General features: G+C 33.2%; 1 protein-coding gene across 1 annotated transcript in view; it reads left to right on the top strand.

The window, feature by feature from the left end:
• Positions 1-6,750, top strand: part of LOC149779431 (2-hydroxyacyl-CoA lyase 1-like) — a 77,666-nt gene extending 70,916 nt beyond the window's left edge. The window contains exons 17-18 of the mRNA XM_089940092.1: positions 1,802-1,988; positions 4,897-6,750. Coding sequence (XP_089796218.1) covers positions 1,802-1,988; positions 4,897-4,938 — 229 coding nt within the window. The 3' untranslated portion in view covers positions 4,939-6,750. The remainder of the gene's footprint in view (positions 1-1,801; positions 1,989-4,896) is intronic.
• Positions 6,751-19,545: the final 12,795 nt, after the last annotated feature.

The following is a 19,545-nucleotide window of genomic DNA, read 5'->3' as shown; positions in this document are numbered from 1 at the left end:
TTCCATTAAGTGATGGTCATATGTGAACCTTGAAAAAATTAATTTCATCCTGGAAAACCCCAGGAGTTGTATTTTTAGAAAAGCATGGGAACCATGACAATCTGTGCTTGTAATCAGTTATTGAATTAAAATGTCCATGCCCATAAAGAGTTACTGATATAAAATCCATGCTTATAATCAGTTATTGCATTAAATTGTCCATGCCCATAATTAGTTCCTGATATAAAATCCATGCTTGTAGTCAATTAATGCATTAAAATGTCCATGCCCATAATCAGTTACTGATATAAAATCCATGCTTGTAGTCAGTTATTACATTAAAATGTCCATGCCCATAATCAGTTACTGATATAAAATCCATGCTTATAATCAGTTATTGAATTAAAATGTCCATGCCCATAATCAGTTACCAGTATGAAATCTGTGCTTGTAATCAGTTATTGAATTAAAATGTCCATGCCCATAATCAGTTACTGATATAAAACCCATCTTTATAATCAGTTATTGCATTAAAATGTCCATGCCCATAATCAGTTACTGATATAAAATCCATGCTTGTAGTCAGTTATTGAATTAAAGTGTCAATACCCAAAATCAGTTATGTCTGCAGTATGATGCCCCAGTGCTAGACATCACTTTAAACTGCCACATTGAAGACATCATAGCGATATGACTGAAAAATCATTCCATGTTTTTTTCCATGTCTGCATTTTTCTGGATCTGTACCATCAGCTGGGACTGGATTGCACAGGTCATATATTAGACTGGTCACTGTTAGATTGTGAACCAGACTTGTCACATCTCAAGATGATAGCATAATGTAAGAGCTGGCAGTTTCACGATTGAAAGAGATTAAACTATGAATTAAATTGCATGTGCATACTGTTTTAAGCATGAAGCATGGTATATACTTGTAATTTGAAGTAGTAATGTTATTTTCTTGTTGCCTCATCATGATTTTTGTTGTTGCCATATACCAATAAGTTGCAAATGCCATCCATTTTACTTGCAACTTGGAGCACTGAATAGGCAGGATATTGACAAATGTGATCCCTTGTAATTTTACTGTTTGTTCAAAATGTGGGTACTTTAGTATTCTCACACCATCTCATTTGTTTGTACAATTCCACCACCCCCATCGATTTTAAAAACAAAAGGCATCAAGGATATGAAAAATGCACAAAGCTTAGTCATTTCATACATTAATTTATAATCTGTAACCTTGTTGCCAGTGGGTCACAAACACTGTCAACTTGTTGGAATTTTGAATCAAATGGAAGTTGTTTAGCATTTTAGTCACCATATTTGATTGGGCCAGTCTGTTTTCAGGCAACAGATGTGATTTGTTTCACCATCTTTGAAAATTTAAAAAATTCCTTAAATTTCAGATTCATATCTCTTTTAACACATAAGAGCTCCACCTACTTATTTTTCAATTTGTGTTAGAATATAACACGATATTGCAAATATTGGATGTAGACAACTCAGTTTTTACTCAAATAGACTATTCTAGAAATGGACAGGAAGCAGTCTGACTGCTTGTTTACATTGGAAGCATCTGTTTGCATTTAAAGGCCAATAATTTGACAGTGTTAGGGACCCCATGGTGATGATCAGATTAGTAATTATAAATCAGTGAATGAAATGACTTAAGTCTTGTGCATTTTATATATACTTGATGCTTTTCATTTTTAAATTCATTGTGGGGGGTGCATATAAACAGGAGGGTCTGTGAATACTATAGGTGAGCAGTCTCATGACCAATTGGGCCTTTTGTTAATAACATTTATATTATGTATAGGTCCCCTCCCACAGTGTTGCTGCCTAATGCTCACTATGAGAAGATCATTGAAGCATTTGGGGGCAATGGCTACTTTTGTAAAACACCAGAGGAAATACAGAAGAGTTTGTCAGCAGCGCTGAGGAGCAAAACACAAGCATCTTTAGTCAACATAATGATAAACACCATGGCTGATAGACGAGAACAGGTAAGCCACCATAGAAATAATTTTTATATCCATGTAAAAAGGATGTAAATGCATAAGTTTGATAAGTTAATGAGTATATATTATAAGTTTGACATCAACTTTAGTTTTCATGCATAATAGACTAACCTTTTTAGGACAGATCAAGAACCAAGGGCTTGGTGCAAGTTAGTGGGTTAGAGGTAAAAGAAACGAATCTTCTTTGTATGGTTAATGGAAGGGAAAAGACTCAAGAAAGTTTGATGTATAGTATACAGGCAACTTCAGTATGAATATCAGGGTAAAATGTTGAACAAGTTTGATTCATGTACAAGTAACTTCAGCTTGAGTACCAGGGAAGTTTTTCTCTGAAGTTTTAACTTTTACATGAGAAATTGTTTAATACCTTTTCTTGGAGATTTCTGATGCCAGTAGTCAGAAATCCAAGAATAAGAGCAGCTTTGATTCAGATGTTGCAGGCTTAATGTAGAACATGCACTAGAATGTTGATATGAACATACAACTAAAATAGTGATGAAAAGTTTTTCTTTCTGTCTCGACTTTAGTTGGTGAGAATTAACATTTACAAAGGATCAGAACTTTGATTTGCTTTTAAATTTTTTTATAACCGTTAAATCTCAGTGCATAATAGAATAATGATGTGATGCATTAGGTTACCCATGTTAGCCAATTTTCCAGTCTAAATAATTTTGATAATTCACAGGAGTGAATTATGAAAAGTATTTCTTCACTCAGCTCAATGGACATTAATAACATTATGACCAAGAAATTTGATAGGCATTTTTGTCACTTGCATGTTCTAGTGGTAATTATTGCTGTCTGTCACAAAGGAGTGCCAGGTTCAAACCCCACAAAATTATTGTTTTCCATTTAGTTTGTTTAGGCACTTTTTGCCTTGAGTAAAGACTGATAATTATGTAACTACTAACATTTCCTGTGTGAGTATGAATGCAAAATGAAACAAAACATAGCAGAACATAAAAGGTAAATAGCTAACATTATTGCATGAGATACCATGTGAAATCTGCAACTTCAGCCATTTGTACATATTGCTAGCCAAAAACATTTGAGAATAAAATTAAAAGAAAATTTGCTTGTTCCAAGTGAATAACAAATTTTATTTTGTTTGTGAATTCCCAGGTATATTCTCCCACTTGAGGAAATAAATCCATCATTTACTTGAAACAAGCTAATATCATCTGTATACCCAATCCATGAGTAAACTGTCCAGATATCTCTCCCATGAAATACTAAAGGTAGAGAGTAGGTAAAGAAATCTTCTAACATGGAAATTTGAAAAGTTCAAGGCAGTTCAGAAAGATAGCTTGGATGAGGATGTATAATGCATTTTTTAATTTCATCAAAATTTAAGTGTATTACATACCTGTTGAAGAAAATAAAGCAAAATTTACGACTACCCACAAAGATTTAACACATCTATTGTCACCCTAGCCTAACTCTATACTGATTAATGCAACACATATCCACCCTCACCCTTGCCTGACTCTATACTGATTTACTGATTAATGCAACACATATCTACCCTCACCCTAACCTAACTCTATACTGAATAATGCAACCCATATCTACCATCACCCTTAATGCAACACATATCTACCCTCACCCTTGCTTAACTCTGTACTGATTAATGCAACACATATCTACCCTCACCCTTCCTTAACTCTGTATTGATTAATGCAATACATATCAACCCTCACCCTTGCTTAACTCTCTACTGATTAATGCAACACATATCTACTCTCACCCTTAATGCAACACATATCTACCCTCACCCTTGCCTAACTCTGTACTGATTAATGCAACACATATCTACCCTCACCCTTGCCAAACACTGTACTGATATTTCTTGAATAGCCTTGTATTATTCACCTTTTTATGTGGCAGACATTAAGGCTAGTACATTTTTCTGATGTGTGTTTGTGCTTATGTTGAGTTCTTTTGGGTGAAAGCAACAAATTTCATTTCAGAATAATCATTTTATGTTAGTAAAACATGGTGAATTTTTATAATCATTTTGAATTTTGTATTGTTAGCTCTGCTGGTCATAGACCATGTTGTTCTTGATCCAATACACATCCTTTCATCAACACAGGTTTGTTGGCACTACCCCTTGTAAAGACTTTGAGGATTGCTTTGAAACTTTAGACACAAACACACACACACACACACACACACACACACAAACATTTATTCAATGCCTAGTTGGTCCTGAATGAAAATTGTGCCAATCCAATATAACAGTTGTGACAGTCAGCTTGAAAAGTTTGTTATTGCTACTCATTCTGAATGAGATGTCACATAAACACAAGACTAATTAGGATATCTTCTTTGCCCTGAATGAAAAGTGTTCCAATATGTCTTCCAGTATGGTTGCCACACACTGAACTTAATGAAAATCTTGTCACTTCTGAATGGATGGTCATATCAAGCATTGGGTTTTTACAAAATGTATTTTAATGGTGTCTAGTTTATTAGAAATGAAAATGATGTTGATCTTATATCCAGTATGGCTGCCACATTGGCTAATTGGAAAAGATCACTCAAGACTATCAGATGCTTTCAGTTAAATAGAAGAAATGGTCTGCTTTTGAGTACCTGGAAATAATATTCAGAGAGTTGAGTGTTATTGTGTTGTAGTAATTATCTTCTGTGATACATTCAGTAGGAAAGTTGAAAATTGAATATGTGTATCTATATAGTGAGGCAGTTAATATCTTTAGATATATTTATATCATTTCAAGGACAAGCATTTGAAAGATTGAGAAATCTATGAAAGAGGGAAAATTTACACAGAGCAAAAGTGACTTATAATGGAGAAATTTTTGCTAGCAGCCTTAGAGATGGTAACAGGTAGCTTTAAGTATATAGGAATATGTTTTTTCTTTTGTAGGACTTCTCCTGGTTGAGTGGAATACAGCCAAGCAAAATGTGAAGAGTTCATAAACACTGTACAACATGAATCAAAGAAAATATAAAAATCATTCTCTCTCTAGTCAAATTTTAATTGATTTTGAATACATTTCATATGTATTTAAAAAGAATGAAAGCCTTTAAAAAAATAAATGATGTATATTAATGGAGGATTTTACATGGTTTTGAATTACATTGATGCCTTCAACCCATATTTTCATTTTCATTTTTGAATAAAATACGTGATGGCTTTTTTATTTGATAAGGAAAAATAAAGTATATATGAAATCAGCTAGTTTAAATATATACCTTTATTTAAAATGATAAAGTATTAGGGTGTTCAGAGCAGATTTATTATATGAAGCAGAATCATTTGTTTCTTTCAAAAATTCTGATGAAAATACAAAATTTTGCATACACTGCAGTTTAATTTTTTCCATGATTGCATTATATATTTCACCTGTGCATGTTTTTCTTACTTATTCCATTTTTCAATGGCTCAAAAATTGTCATATGATTTGCAATAGTTTATGATATTGCACCAACATCCAAATTTATTTATATAGTGTTGTGCAGTAGAAATGGCATTTTCACTACACTGAAACAAGTTGACTTGAAGTTATCCATTAAATCATGTGATAAAATAATTATAGACCTATTCACTACACTGAAACAAGTTGATTTGAAGTTATCCATTAAATCATGTGATAAAATAATTATAGACCTATTCACTACACTGAAACAAGTTGACTTGAAGTTATCCATTAAATCATGTGATAAAATAATTATAGACCTGTTCACTACACTGAAACAAGTTGACTTGAAGTTATCCATTAAATCATGTGATAAAATAATGATAGACCTATTCACTACACTGAAACAAGTTGACTTGAAGTTATCCATTAAATCATGTGATAAAATAATGATAGACCTATTCACTACACTGAAACAAGTTGACTTTTAGTTGTCCATTAAATCATGTGATAAAATAATTATAGGCCTATGTTTAGGTGAGTATGAACTTTTATGAATTATTACATTACTTTGCAATAGTGAGTATGAGGTTTACTGGTCCATAAAACTTTGTGTTCACCCAAATTAAAGTCGGTATCTGTAGAATAACATATCCAGTTGGGAACATTGTAGATTTCGATCTACTATTTTATAATGCACTAGCAGATCAAATTGATTAACATATGCTTTAATACATTTAGTTTAGGTAAACTATCTTATTTCTAGTTGATACAATCATTTAACAAATGCTCAGATTGATTGCAACTGATTTTCGTGACTTTGGATACCCCACCAGGGTATTCTAATCTTTGGATACCCCACCAGGGTATTCTAATCTTTGGATATCCCACCAGGATATTCTAATCTTTGGATATCCCACCAGGGTATTTTAATCTTTGGATACCCCACCAGAGTATTCTAATCTTTGGGTACCCCACCATGGTATTCTAATTTACCAGCTCTCTTTTCGGTTGTCATAGGGTCAACGAGGTCCCATTATAATATGTCAGGTTATTACTTATGTACTTAAACAGAGTAGATGTGCAGATTAGATCAATTTGCTGAAATGTTTGGTATGTATACTATAATGAAGACATAATTTACTTGCATGTCTATAGGGAGTACACTACAAAAACTATTGTTTTGACAGGGAAATTTAATATTTTGATACAATTTGTTACAATTACGTAAGAAGGTTGATTTTATTAGAGATTAAGAGCTAATTGTTATGTATTGTCATATTTTAAGTAATCATGAAATGAATTGCAATATAATTGTTAAAAATTGTTTTATTTGTTTGTAATAAAACAAGGATAAATTACATAGACTTGTTTGTTCCAAACCTGAGGATAAAGAACACTTCATCTCGGATGACAAGAATTACATGCAAGTACATCTGTATTTTGAGACTTGACATCAACTGGCTGTAGTGTCGATTTAGCTAAGGGGATTTTTGTTTTGTCCAAAACATGGCATTTTATATCTGGGGTTCAAATATTAAAACATAGTGAAATTAAAAATAAAATCTTTCCGTAAATAAATTCATAGAGACATTTTTAGAAATTCTAAATAATTTCTACTGATTTGTTCGCTACTTTAGTTCAAGACATGTCATGCTTTTTGAAAGTTTTCTGATTTCTTAAATGGAAATTATAAAATATCATCTCCAGTGATCTTGCAAGTAAATGAATATTACTTGGTGTGCATGACTTTAAGTAAGCAGCTCCACAGCAATTTTAAAAAGTAAATGAATATTACATGATCTACATACATTAGTTAGGAACTCCACATGGTGTGAATGTAAAGCATAGTAATGCACTTTGAATCTTGCCAGAGGTGACAATTTTTTGTGATGTGAAGTACATAATTGCTTGAAAGAGTTCTGTACTGTATGAGTTAAGATCATAAATAATTTTTACATTTTGCTACCTCACATTATATAGAAACAGTGAACTAAAACAAAGATTTAACGTAGTAAAATAACTATATATATCTTGATTCCGTATTCAAGAAATATTTATTAATAAGGCACAATGAATCCTTCCATCATAGATGTTTCAGTACCAACATGAATGAGAGCAAAATCACAACTCCATTTAATGTGTTCCACCTTGAAAAGAATAAAGGGGGATCAGTAAACATAATTTAAGTAGAATCACAATGTAAAGCCTTTGCAATTAATTAAATGAAAGTTAAATGAGTAGATTTATTTGAATTTGTCAATCACATTGAGCCATATTTGAATTTGTCAATCACATTGAGCCATATTTGAAGAAGACTATCGGTAGATAAAATTCAGAAATTTGATTCTATAAAGGTACAGCTAAACTTAACCATCGGACTTGTGAAGAGACCCAACCATGATGGAGAACAAATTTTTACTACACACCAAGGCCTCTAAACAGTTTAAATGAGAGAGAAATGGATAAATCATGGAACATATATTTGACAGTTGATGTTAGGTAAAATGAGTTTGTTAAAGTATAAAATGGCTGTTTGGATTAAATATTTTGTACATCAGTATAATCCTTTCAGGAAAAGGTTGTATATGAATTCCCTTATTGGGTTAAGAACATACATTAATTTAAAAAATAAGGATGTATCTACTTTTCTGCCATGTAATCTGTGTTAAGCATACTAATTGATCATGTTGCTACATTGAAATCTCTGAAAATAATTCATTTTATTATTCCATTTTGACATTGAAAATCATGAAAAACCTTGTTACAAGAAGTTAATAATTGAATGAACTTCTATGTGGATGGTTTGTTTCATAATTGTTTAGGGTCCCAGGTGGCAAATTACTCACATATTTCCACCTCTTTATATGGTGTTACAGTTTTAGAGTTATCTCAATGGCTAATGTATGAATGTTATTACAAATTGAAAGCAAATATGGTAATGGAATGAGGGTTTTCAAGGCTGACATATTATTTGTATTCTTATGTTTGGACAGATAGCTTTGCATAGATTTGAAAGATAACATTACATTCTATGACACTAGTGACTACCCAAAGGATTTTTGATTCCCACAAACGAAAACATTCCTTAACATTTTATGGAAAAGTTAAATGGAGTTTTTGTTGAAGAGTTTTGTTGTTTGGGTCCAACTTTATTAATTTGTAACAGATGGAGATTAAAGGAAGGTTGTTAAGGAATCAAAAACTGTGTAATCAAAATAAATTTAAAATTAGAAAGTAACAATATTCTTCATTCAATCACTAAGGAAATTAGAAATTGATGAATGTGCATACACCATACATTCGTGAGAAGTAGGACATTGATATCTAGCTCTGTACATGTATGACAACAAAATGGTTTTTGTTTGACACTGTAAATCCATTGTGTATAATTTTATATAAACCTGACTTTAAAATCGGAAAGGCATGTTAATATGAAGCAGCTTCATATCTAACTTGCATTTTGCAAACATGATGGAACAAAGTTAAATCCATAACTCAGTAATATATTCAGAAGTGTTGGTTCAAAATTTAAAAAATATATATTACAACCCAATCTTATATTTGTATGAAATTGAATATTTCACCATCTCCACAAAGCAGAGCTTTCATTTTAGACCAAATGAACATTAAACCTAAAACATTTAAGCACCTGATTGTGCTATTTGAACTTGAATCATTTCATTTCACATTGTGTGTCATATAATGCAGGTGCAGTGTGAATTGTTTTTAAGGTTGTCTCATTCTTCTTTCAAACTTCAGCTTTGTCTTTTACAGTTAATTTGAACATTTTCAAAGTTGCTTCTCATTTTCAGCTCTTTTCATTTGTGAAGTAACCATTTTTTATCCTCTGATAACTTTTGATTGATTGTTCACCTTGCTTGTATCTATAATGTAGTGACTATACTTATGATGCTTTGCTTGTGTCTATAATGTAGTCATTATACTCTGATTCATTGTTCACCTTGTGTTTCTTTGCAAGTGATGATGGAAGATTAGACAAATCTAATTTTAATTCGTATAAGTTTTCTTGGAAGCTAATTTACTAGTTTACTTTCAGCAGTTTAAAATAATTCAAAATTTAATTGGGTAAATGAGAAAAAGATGGATAGAAGACTATCTCCTGGAGGCAAAATAACAAAAGCTAATTAATAACTGATAAAATGCCTTGGAGATGGAGAATCATAATAGACAGGTTGAATCCTTCAGGATGTCTGAGTGAGATTTTGAATAGTGATGATAGGCATCACTATTGTGAGACTTGATTGCTTGGTACACAGCTACTATTGTAATGTCAACTATTGTGTAATTCGGTTAAAGGGGAAAAATGCATCAACAATAAAGCAACCAGTACTCATTTATGAGTTTATTAAGAATTTTCCTGTCTTTGATTTCCAAAATCTTACTCGTTTTCTTCTTCGTATTTTGCTGACTTTTTTAAATTAATATGTCTAAATGTTGTCAAACAGCCATTCAATGCAGATTGAAGTAATCCCACATTTTAGTTCTTAGTTGTCGTATGGAATAAATTCTGTAAGAAATAATGGTGTAGATTACAACATCAGGCGTTGAAATCGTTGCAGTTCTAGCCTTGATAACGTTTTAATATGAATTCTTCAAAATTGACAGCTCAGTGAAATGCCCTAAAAATTTACTACACACTATATCAAAGACCTTTTGTGGCTATTTGTCAGTTATTACAAATTGTGTAAAAATATCCAAAGAATCTTCTACACCTGACTGATTGTCTTTAAGTGCTATGAACAAGTGAAGACAGCATCCACCTCCAACAGGAACTTTTGCTCAAGGGAGTTGCAGTGTTTGTTTCAATCCTTTAAAGTGTAAGAATGATTTTAAAAAATTGTCAGATTTAGTCGTTCCTGTAGTAGCTCTGTTAAAGTTCATGCACTGAATTGCTGCATGCTGTATTAAATTAAACTTTGTTTTTCATGCAGTCAGTCTCTCTCTCTCTCTCTCTCTCTCTCTCTCTCTCTCTTTGCTTTTATTTAATTATTGTAGACCTTGCATAATGTACGAAGTCTGCGGGAGGTCGTGGGTTCGAACCCCGGCCGAGTCATACCAAAGACTTATAAAAATGGTACTAACAGCTGCCTTGCTAGGCGCTCAGCAATAAGAGGTTCTTATGAATTTCGTCAGTCTTGTTCTTAAGCTGAAGGCTGAAGTAGTAAATATTGTCGTCATGGTTGCCAACATAGATATGCAAGTTAAATCGTTTACGTTCATGTTTTAGGCCAGTTTGGATTTCGGAATCATAGTCGTCATAAAGTTCTTTTATATTATGCTATAATATTTTACCCCCACCCCCTGGACAGATTCACAGTCAGAGTTGCGCCTTTACGTGAAAAATACCAAAATGGTTTGTCTTTGTAAGCAGAGCATTAATTGACATATCGCCAGAGTAGAGATAGATAACTACGCCTGCACGTTAGCAATATCACATCATATAAAATTAGAACATTGTACTGTATGTTATTTTTTTTTACACTATGTGAATTAGTGCTGATTTTTAGTGCATACTGAAGAGTTAATGAATATTATTAAAAAAGTTTGAAAATATGACGATTTGGATTGGTTTCTATATATCGTGTCAAGCTTCCAGCGCGCCTTTAAATCAGTTGATATCTCCTTTGCCAATTGTAGTATTTTTCGGGGGTCCATAGGTATCGATACCTGTTAATGTTCGAGTTACGTAGGGCGATACGTTAATTCCGTTGGTTATTTCGAAATGACAAATTTATCAAAACGCCATAAAGTATGACTTTGAAATGTGCGAAGCATCTGACATAACGCTGAAAATAATAAAATGCAGACAGCCAATTACAGTAGTTTGGATAAGTGTATTTACATACTGGGCTCAACTATTTGTGTCACTCTTTTCCAGTATTTTAGTGAGGTAGTGACACTTCATGGATGTTTTAATTGTGTTTAAACTTACCAGAAAGTCTGTATATCTTACTGGTTTATTAATCCTAAATTTTAGTTTGCTGAGACATTTTCATTGTAAACGTACACAAACTGATAATTAAAACACGTTCATGTTAATTTAAATTATAATGAATAAAAAGCGGTTTTCTATACATCTTAAAAACAAACATTATCAAAAGTATCAGCAGAGGGAGTGAGGAAAAGATTCTGGTTTGGGGTCAAATGATATAGGGTCAAACCCGAAGGATAATTTATGTAAGTCTTCATTCACAATGTTACATATAATTTCTCAATCGCCAGTAAAAATGTTCTATAAATATAAAAGATGACACACAGGAGGAAAAAAAGGGTTATATAAATACTTTACTTTCCAGACTGATCTGTAAATTGTCTAGGCCATAATACTACTACTAATAATAATAATAGAATTATGCACAATCAAATGCAATTATCACGGTTCCCTTAAAAACTCTGACGTAAGAAAAAGAAAGATGTGCCCGTTCTACTATCAACACTTGTAAACAGAGCTCGTCAATGTCATGTACATATGTTTAATTTATAGAGCAGTGACCTACCGTACGTTAGCCAACGGGCCTCCTAAAGCGAGAGGAAATGGCCCTTGAATTGTGGTCCTAGGTTCAAAGTTGAAGCCACCACGAATTTATAGCAGGTAAGGATCGTCTGCTTGATATAAAATGATACAGATCTATCTGGTAAGAGCCATCATAGGGTCAACACTGAAGGAACCACTCATGCAAATCACGTAAGAATCGTCTGTTTCATATAAACCGATACAAAGCAATTTAAATTGGACAAGCCCCAATACTGATTTGTGGTCTTAAGGGTCAAAGCTGAAGCTGCCATCAAATGTTATTGCACGCAATTGTTATCTGCTTCTTATAAATTGATACAGAGCGACTGGACAAGCCCCAAGAAAGTAACATATATTGCACAATTATATTGTTTTTAGTGACAATCAGAGTTAAATATGGCCAATGTTATAAATGTCTCCAGTAAAAATTGCAGAAATGAAGCTGATTTTTATATATGCAGCAAAGCGTCATAAATATAATCACTACATTATAGATACAAGCAAAGCATCAAAAGTATAATCACTACATTATAGATACAAGCAAAGCATCCTAAGTATAATCACTACATTATAGATACAAAGTATAATCACTACATTATAGATACAAGCAAAGCATACTAAGTATAATCACTACATTATAGATACAAAGTATAATCAATACATTATAGATACAAGCGAAGTATAATCACTACATTATAGATAAAAACAAAGCATCCTAAGTATAATCACTACATTATAGATACAAAGTATAATCAATACATTATAGATACAAGCGAAGTATAATCACTACATTATAGATAAAAACAAAGCATCCTAAGTATAATCACTACATTATAGATACAAAGTATAATCACTACGTTATAGATACAAGCAAAGCATCCTAAGTATAATCACTACATTATAGATACAAGCAAAGCATCATAGGTATAATCTGTTCACTACATGATAGATACACATCCAGTCTTAAGCAGCTTGTCTTAAACATTCTCATTTCAATTATAGGCTAACATCACAATCGTAATGTTTGGATAACATCTAAGCAATAATCAGTCACTACGGTTTGGTCTGGCTCTTTATGGCACAGCAATACATGTAGGCTATTTAATGCAGAGGCAATTGGAGAAAAGTGCCTTTCCCAAGAACACACCATAGCGGCTGACCGAGGCTTCCCCGATGATAGCATTCGAACCCGGTTCTTTTTGGTCGTGAGTCGGGCACGCTAAACACATAGCCACACCGTCTCCCCAGTTACTATGAAATCAGTGTTTGGTAGCTTTACAGTACACTCGAGCTAAATTTTGTAAATGGTATGTTTGGTTAATTTAAGTTCTGTCTCACTCGAAATGTTAGCTAGATGTTTGTACAAAAGTCGTTTATTGTACCCAAACTGATGAATTTCAACAACAACATCATCAACAACAACAACCCCCCACAGTAATACAACTAAGAAATACATGCAGCTCGGCAGCCATTAGGCTGTTCGAAAGTTGGAAAAAATTCCCAATATTACCATTTCACTATTCAGATGTACTTAGAGCAAAATGCTGTTTTCTTGACTGGTTCTGTTTTAATTTGCTTTATTGTATTGTGTCATATAGATCCCCATACCCGTTTATTTTTAACCTTTCGTTTGTTTCCTCAGAATGTCTGTGTCATCCTGTCGTGTTTTCGTTGATGACACCAAAATTGGATTTCTATCACAATCGGACTACTCTCTCCTCTTTAACTATTCATCCCCTGCTTCTGTCATAACGATTCCACCACCGGCACACAAACCTCATATTCACGCACATTAATACATAGCACTCCTATCATATTTGGCGTTAAAATATATATCTTAAAGGAAAACAAACCGTTAATTTTGTATGTGCCTTGAATGATTATATTAAGAGAATGGAAGTACATATCCAGATTTTCTTAAAATCCACAGAGAATGATTTAAGATATGGTCGAATAATTTCAAATATTCGGGTCGAATATCTGGGCTACGAATATATTTGTGACGTCTCTATACCGTATACAGCCTATCATCGATAAATTAGTCTATTGATTTCTTGTTGCCATAAATTTAGCTTTTGGAACTTTTAAAAAATCACACAAAACGGTGATATAAAATTATATGCTATATTCTTGAACCATGCAACATCAAATATGTTCGAGTAACTGAACAAGACAAAGCCACTTTGACATGCTGATCACAATTAAATAGGGCTGTTCCGTGACTACAAATGTTGACCGTATAACTATCTTGGAATTATATAACAAAATTAAGATCAGTATCAAGACAGATAAATAGGCAACTGTTTGATATTTGTTACTTCAATCCACTACAAAATTATCAAAACGCATAAGACTTACAACATAGATAACTCGATAGGTATATTGCATGACGAAGGCTCCGTTGGAAAATTAAAAAACACTACAAAAACCAATTAAAATATTCCGCAATTTTTATTTGGATTTTTAAAATGTCATCATTCCAGAGGCACGAATTTATAAACAACATTGAAAACAGTCAAATACATTCCCACAGGTTTCTGTTCATTAACTTAATCTATAAAATATACACAAAAATATTTTACGCAGGAAATGATAATATTCAAGTACTTTACGAAACGTTGAGAAAATTTGCAGAACTAGTTTATAAAGAATAAGTTGCAGAACTAGTTTATAAAGAATAAGTTTCCATAAATGCAAAATATGTTTACAGACCAAAAACATTTAAATTCACAACATATATATTATCTGTGATAGAGATAATTATGCCGAAGGAAGCGTTCACCGAGATTGAATAAATGAATATGCATTGCTACACCTTGTTTAAACGGAATGAAGAAAAAAGAATGTAATTTGAACTGATAAGACCAAAACACAGATCGATGCACATTCATGAAGAGAAGGAATTAATACAAAGCTACGTGGAGTAAGAGAAAGAATTTACATAAAGCTACGTGGAAGAAGAGAAGGAATTAACTCAGAGCTACGTGGAGGACGAGAAAGAATTAAGATAAAGCTACGTGGAGGAAGAGAAGGATTATCGTCAGAGGTATGAGAAGGAAGAGAAAGAATTTACAAAAAGCTACGCGGAAGAAGAGAAGGAATATCGACAAAGCTACGAGGAGGAAGAGAAAGAATTTACAAAAAGCTATGTGGAAGAAGAGAAGGAATTAACTCAAAGATACGTGATGTTGGAGCAAAACAACGAGGAAACATTTACTGTGGAACCCGAAGGAAAAAAAAAAAAACCTCGGCTTGATTTATTATCGGTGTCTTCAATTGGTTGCTAAACTACCACCTACTTAAAATATAATGAGCTCCCCAATCAATGCTCAGCGTGATGTTGCAGCGCAACATTACAGATACAATCAAGCACATGAATGGCAAACAAAACTCAAACATAGTGTTTATGAATATACAGCAAAAGTATAAAATAAAAATATCGCAGGCGTGTAGTTGTTGTTGACATAATTGTTTATTCAGTGTCTGCTTTTATCGCTGGAACTGGTGTATTATTATCAACAATAACATCATCGCTAGTGATGGCACCAGCAGTTGTTTCAGCTGCAACAACAATTGAGCGTCTCCTTGATATCATCGCAAAAAATATGTACGCGTACAAACACAGAAGTACATGATTATATAATAAAATTACATACATCGACACTATCATATTCCAAATTAACCTTATTATTATCATCAAGCGTTAGTGATTGAAAATCATCAGATTTTGAGTTAACGGAGATGATTAAAATCTACAAAGAAGCAATGACTGTGATATAATCCATGCCTGATTTAAATAATAATAAAATAATAATAATAATAATAATAATAATAATAATGTCAACGTCAAACGAATTACTACAACAGATTGTCATTAATACAATTCCGTAAAAAACAACGATAATATCGGTAAGATCAACTAATCCTGAATTTAATGTTAATTTTCCAACTGCAATTCCAGCGAAAGAAATTGCGCTAGCACAATTACGAGTATATTACAGCTGGCCAAATATCAGATCAAAATCATTCGGCGGCTTGCCAGCAAATAATTAAATTGTATTTGTAAATAAAAATAAAGATAATGGACCTTCCGATTGACAAGTTGTCAGAATTCCAACAGGTAGTTATACTAGAACAAATCAATGATTAATTCCAGCGCAGAATTAAATCGATAAGAAGAAAAAAATAAAAAATAGCTATCACCGTTTACGAACCAACTTTATCAGCTGCGATAGAAATATATTCACCAGATTATGTTGTAGATATTTATCAATCATCGATCCTATCTGGTTTAGGTTGGCCTGAGGTTACGTCAGAATATGAAAAAAAAAAAACAGCAAAACCAAACTTAAATGAATTCCTCACAAACGAAAAAAATTTATAACAATTCCAAAAATGTCGAGAAGAAGAATATCCATTAGACCCTACTCTTCAATATCGCTATCCTACTTCTATGGTCAATTCCGTAGAAGCAATTTATGCTGTTAATGAAGCAATATTCAAATCATTAACTAATAAAATTAGAAATGAGATATAACTATGTCTGCATCATTAGAAAATGCATTTAAAAATTATATTCTCGAGTATGATTGAAACAATACAACATTTAAATCAAGTTGTATCAGACCTTTACTATATTAATCAAAAAAGTATTGAGCATATCACTAAGGCAGATATACCAATACCACAATATACTATTGTAGATTAACTGAAGCAGAATTACCAACGTTTGTGATACCAGAATTTGAAACTGACGGACTAAAAAGAAGACTCAACATCATTATCAGTGAATATTTTTCACAAATTGTTGTGTCAAGGAAAAAAAAAAACATCTCCGCCATCAATAATTCTCAAACATAACAATGATCGGTACGGTGGCGGCAAACATATTTCACCAGGAATTGTAAATATCACATCATCGATCGCAGTCAATCTTGCATGTGATTTAATTAATGGCAGCTATAAAATAGATCTTGAAAAATACAGTCAGGCTCAGCATTTTTATATACATTTACACCTCAAGTACATCCCGGATATTTAATCGTACAAAAGCCTATTAATCCTGTTTATCTACGTTGTCATAATCCGATATTATCAAGAATAAATTTAAAACTTACTGACCAGAGCGTGCACTTATTAATTTATATGTTAGATCATAGATCTTAACGTTAATTTACTTTTTTTTTTTTACTGATCCTCGGTAACAGAAATAATTTTTGGCTGACATTCTTTCTGAATGTCTTTGTGTGTGGTACCCCTCAGTGAGATTTAGAGCTCACATCACGCTACGGTTTATTTTTGGAAGGCTCCAAACTTCATAGACACACACACCCCATAGTGAATCCCTAAACGAAACGAAATTTTAGAGATTCAGAGGGTTGTCTATGCTTTTCAATTTCATGTATACCCCCAATATCAAACCCCGAGGAGAGCGCAAAAAGTACTCACCACATTGTTTGACGTCATGATTTGTACATGAAATTCTCAAAGCTTTGGAACCACAACTTTATTAAAAATCGTGATTATCGCCACCTTCGACAGCATGTTCAATCACGGGATTTGAACGCCAGCCCTCGAGTATGAGAGCCTGCCGCGCTACCACTTCACTACTTTCCAATCTGGATTTTTATAAGCTACATCATGAACGTGACATGCTTGATCAATTGCTTTCATTGGATACTCTCCAGGTCTTGGTTGATCTTTCTCGACAAGTTGGATATCAAGCCGGGTACCAGGACCACAATATTTATATCATGGAAAGTGTTTTTCTCCTGGGTATTTAGCCAATGGAGTTCCTGATAAATTTCCTAATGAAGTAGCGATATCACCACCTGTCTTCATATGAGACGATATAAATTTATATTTGTTTGTACCACATTTCACACACTTGCCCGTAAGTGCAAGCTTTTTATTTTTTGTTATTATTGTTGTTAATCCACATGTGAGGGTGGATGCTTTACATCGAACACAATATAAATTCATATTATTTATTATATTTGTATAACATGGATATCATTGATTTCTCAGCGACACGAAAGCAAGAGCAAGTAAAACATGAACTAGCGCTACCAAATTCTATCAGAGCAATTGTCATAGGTCCATCTTGGTCTGGTAAAACGCAATTATTACTTAATCTGATAATGAGATGGCTCAGATGGGATAAGTTTTATTCAGTAGTTCCGTCAGTTGATGATCAGAGATGTTACGATATATTTAAAGATTTTAATGAAAATACAAAATTGTTGGTGTGTGTGTGTGTGTCTGTGTGATTTGGATTTTTAACGTAGCTTTAATAATTTTTCAGTCATGTTGCTACGATGTCTGCAGTGTGACAGTTTATAGTGATGTCTAGCACTGGGACATCATGCCGCAGACATGTAGCATGATGTCCCACCCAGTCACCTTATCCTGACACCAGGCCGACCAGTCCTAACACTAACCTCTAAATGCTGAGCGCCAAGCGAGCAGCTGTTAGTACCATTTTTGTATGTCTTTGGTATGACTCGGCCGGAGTGGTCCAAAATTGTTGGACGAAGACGGTAATGATATTATTGATTTTATCACCGATATTGATGAAGCCCCATCTGTAGATGACCTCGATGGATTTATGAATAATCTCGTGGTATACGATGATGTAATTCTGGATAAACAATCAAATCCAGCTATAATATTTTCTCGAGGCAGGCATAAAAACATAGACGTGATTTATGTTACTCAGCGATATACACAAATACCTAATGTGATCAGAGATAACTGAAATATTTTAGTTGTGTTTAATGGAGTCGGTACACATACTCTGCGAAACATTCATCAGACTTGGTGTAGTGGGGACATGGACGTGGTTAAGTTTAAAAACTTCTTTTCAAAAGCACATCTACTCCACATGGATTTATAACAGTACATTTGCATGATCCTCTATCACGATATCATATAGGTCTTGATAAAATCGTTGGTTGAGAGATTGATACAATAATGATTTAATTACACATTTATAGCAGCAAAGAGGGTTAGTCCTACAATGTAAGACATATCACATGTTGGTTTGTTTTAGTGCCAGAACAAAAATATCGTTGATGTGTCTTACGTTGTAGGAATACAGAGAGGGTGGGACCATAAATAAGTGTCACGGTGGGTAAACAAAATTTTCAAAAACGCGAACGACAAAAATGAAGTAACAAAATAAACTAACCAAATTAGAAAAGCTCTCTTTTTTTTGTTAGAGGCTTCGTTTGAATTTATTGACCTTTTGTTTTAAGTTTTCGTAGGAAGCTTTATTTTTTAAAAAAAATTGACCTTCCAGCAAGTGGTCTGTTCACCCTCTGCTGTTCTTCTCCACCTTTGTGTGCTCCCTTTGTTGCACTCTTCAGGCAGGGAACCAGAACTTCATGGTCAATTCTTGTTTGATAAATAACCAAAGTGGTGAAAATCGGAAATATCGACATTGATTCATGGTATAATCGTAAAACTGACTTCGAAGTTGCTAATGCGGTTTAATACAATATTTTTTTTAAAAAAAAATGTTATTTTTAGTACATGGAGTAGCCTAATATACATCGTAAGGCTCATGGATTGGACGCGGATGGTCGCATGTACACGTATACAGCTTGTAAGATAACAG

The sequence above is a fragment of the Sinohyriopsis cumingii genome, chromosome 17 (genome assembly GCF_028554795.1).
Source record: "Sinohyriopsis cumingii isolate HCF-2022 chromosome 17, ASM2855479v2, whole genome shotgun sequence".
NCBI lineage: Eukaryota > Metazoa > Mollusca > Bivalvia > Unionida > Unionidae > Sinohyriopsis > Sinohyriopsis cumingii.
This window is presented reverse-complemented; position numbering and strand designations above follow the sequence as displayed.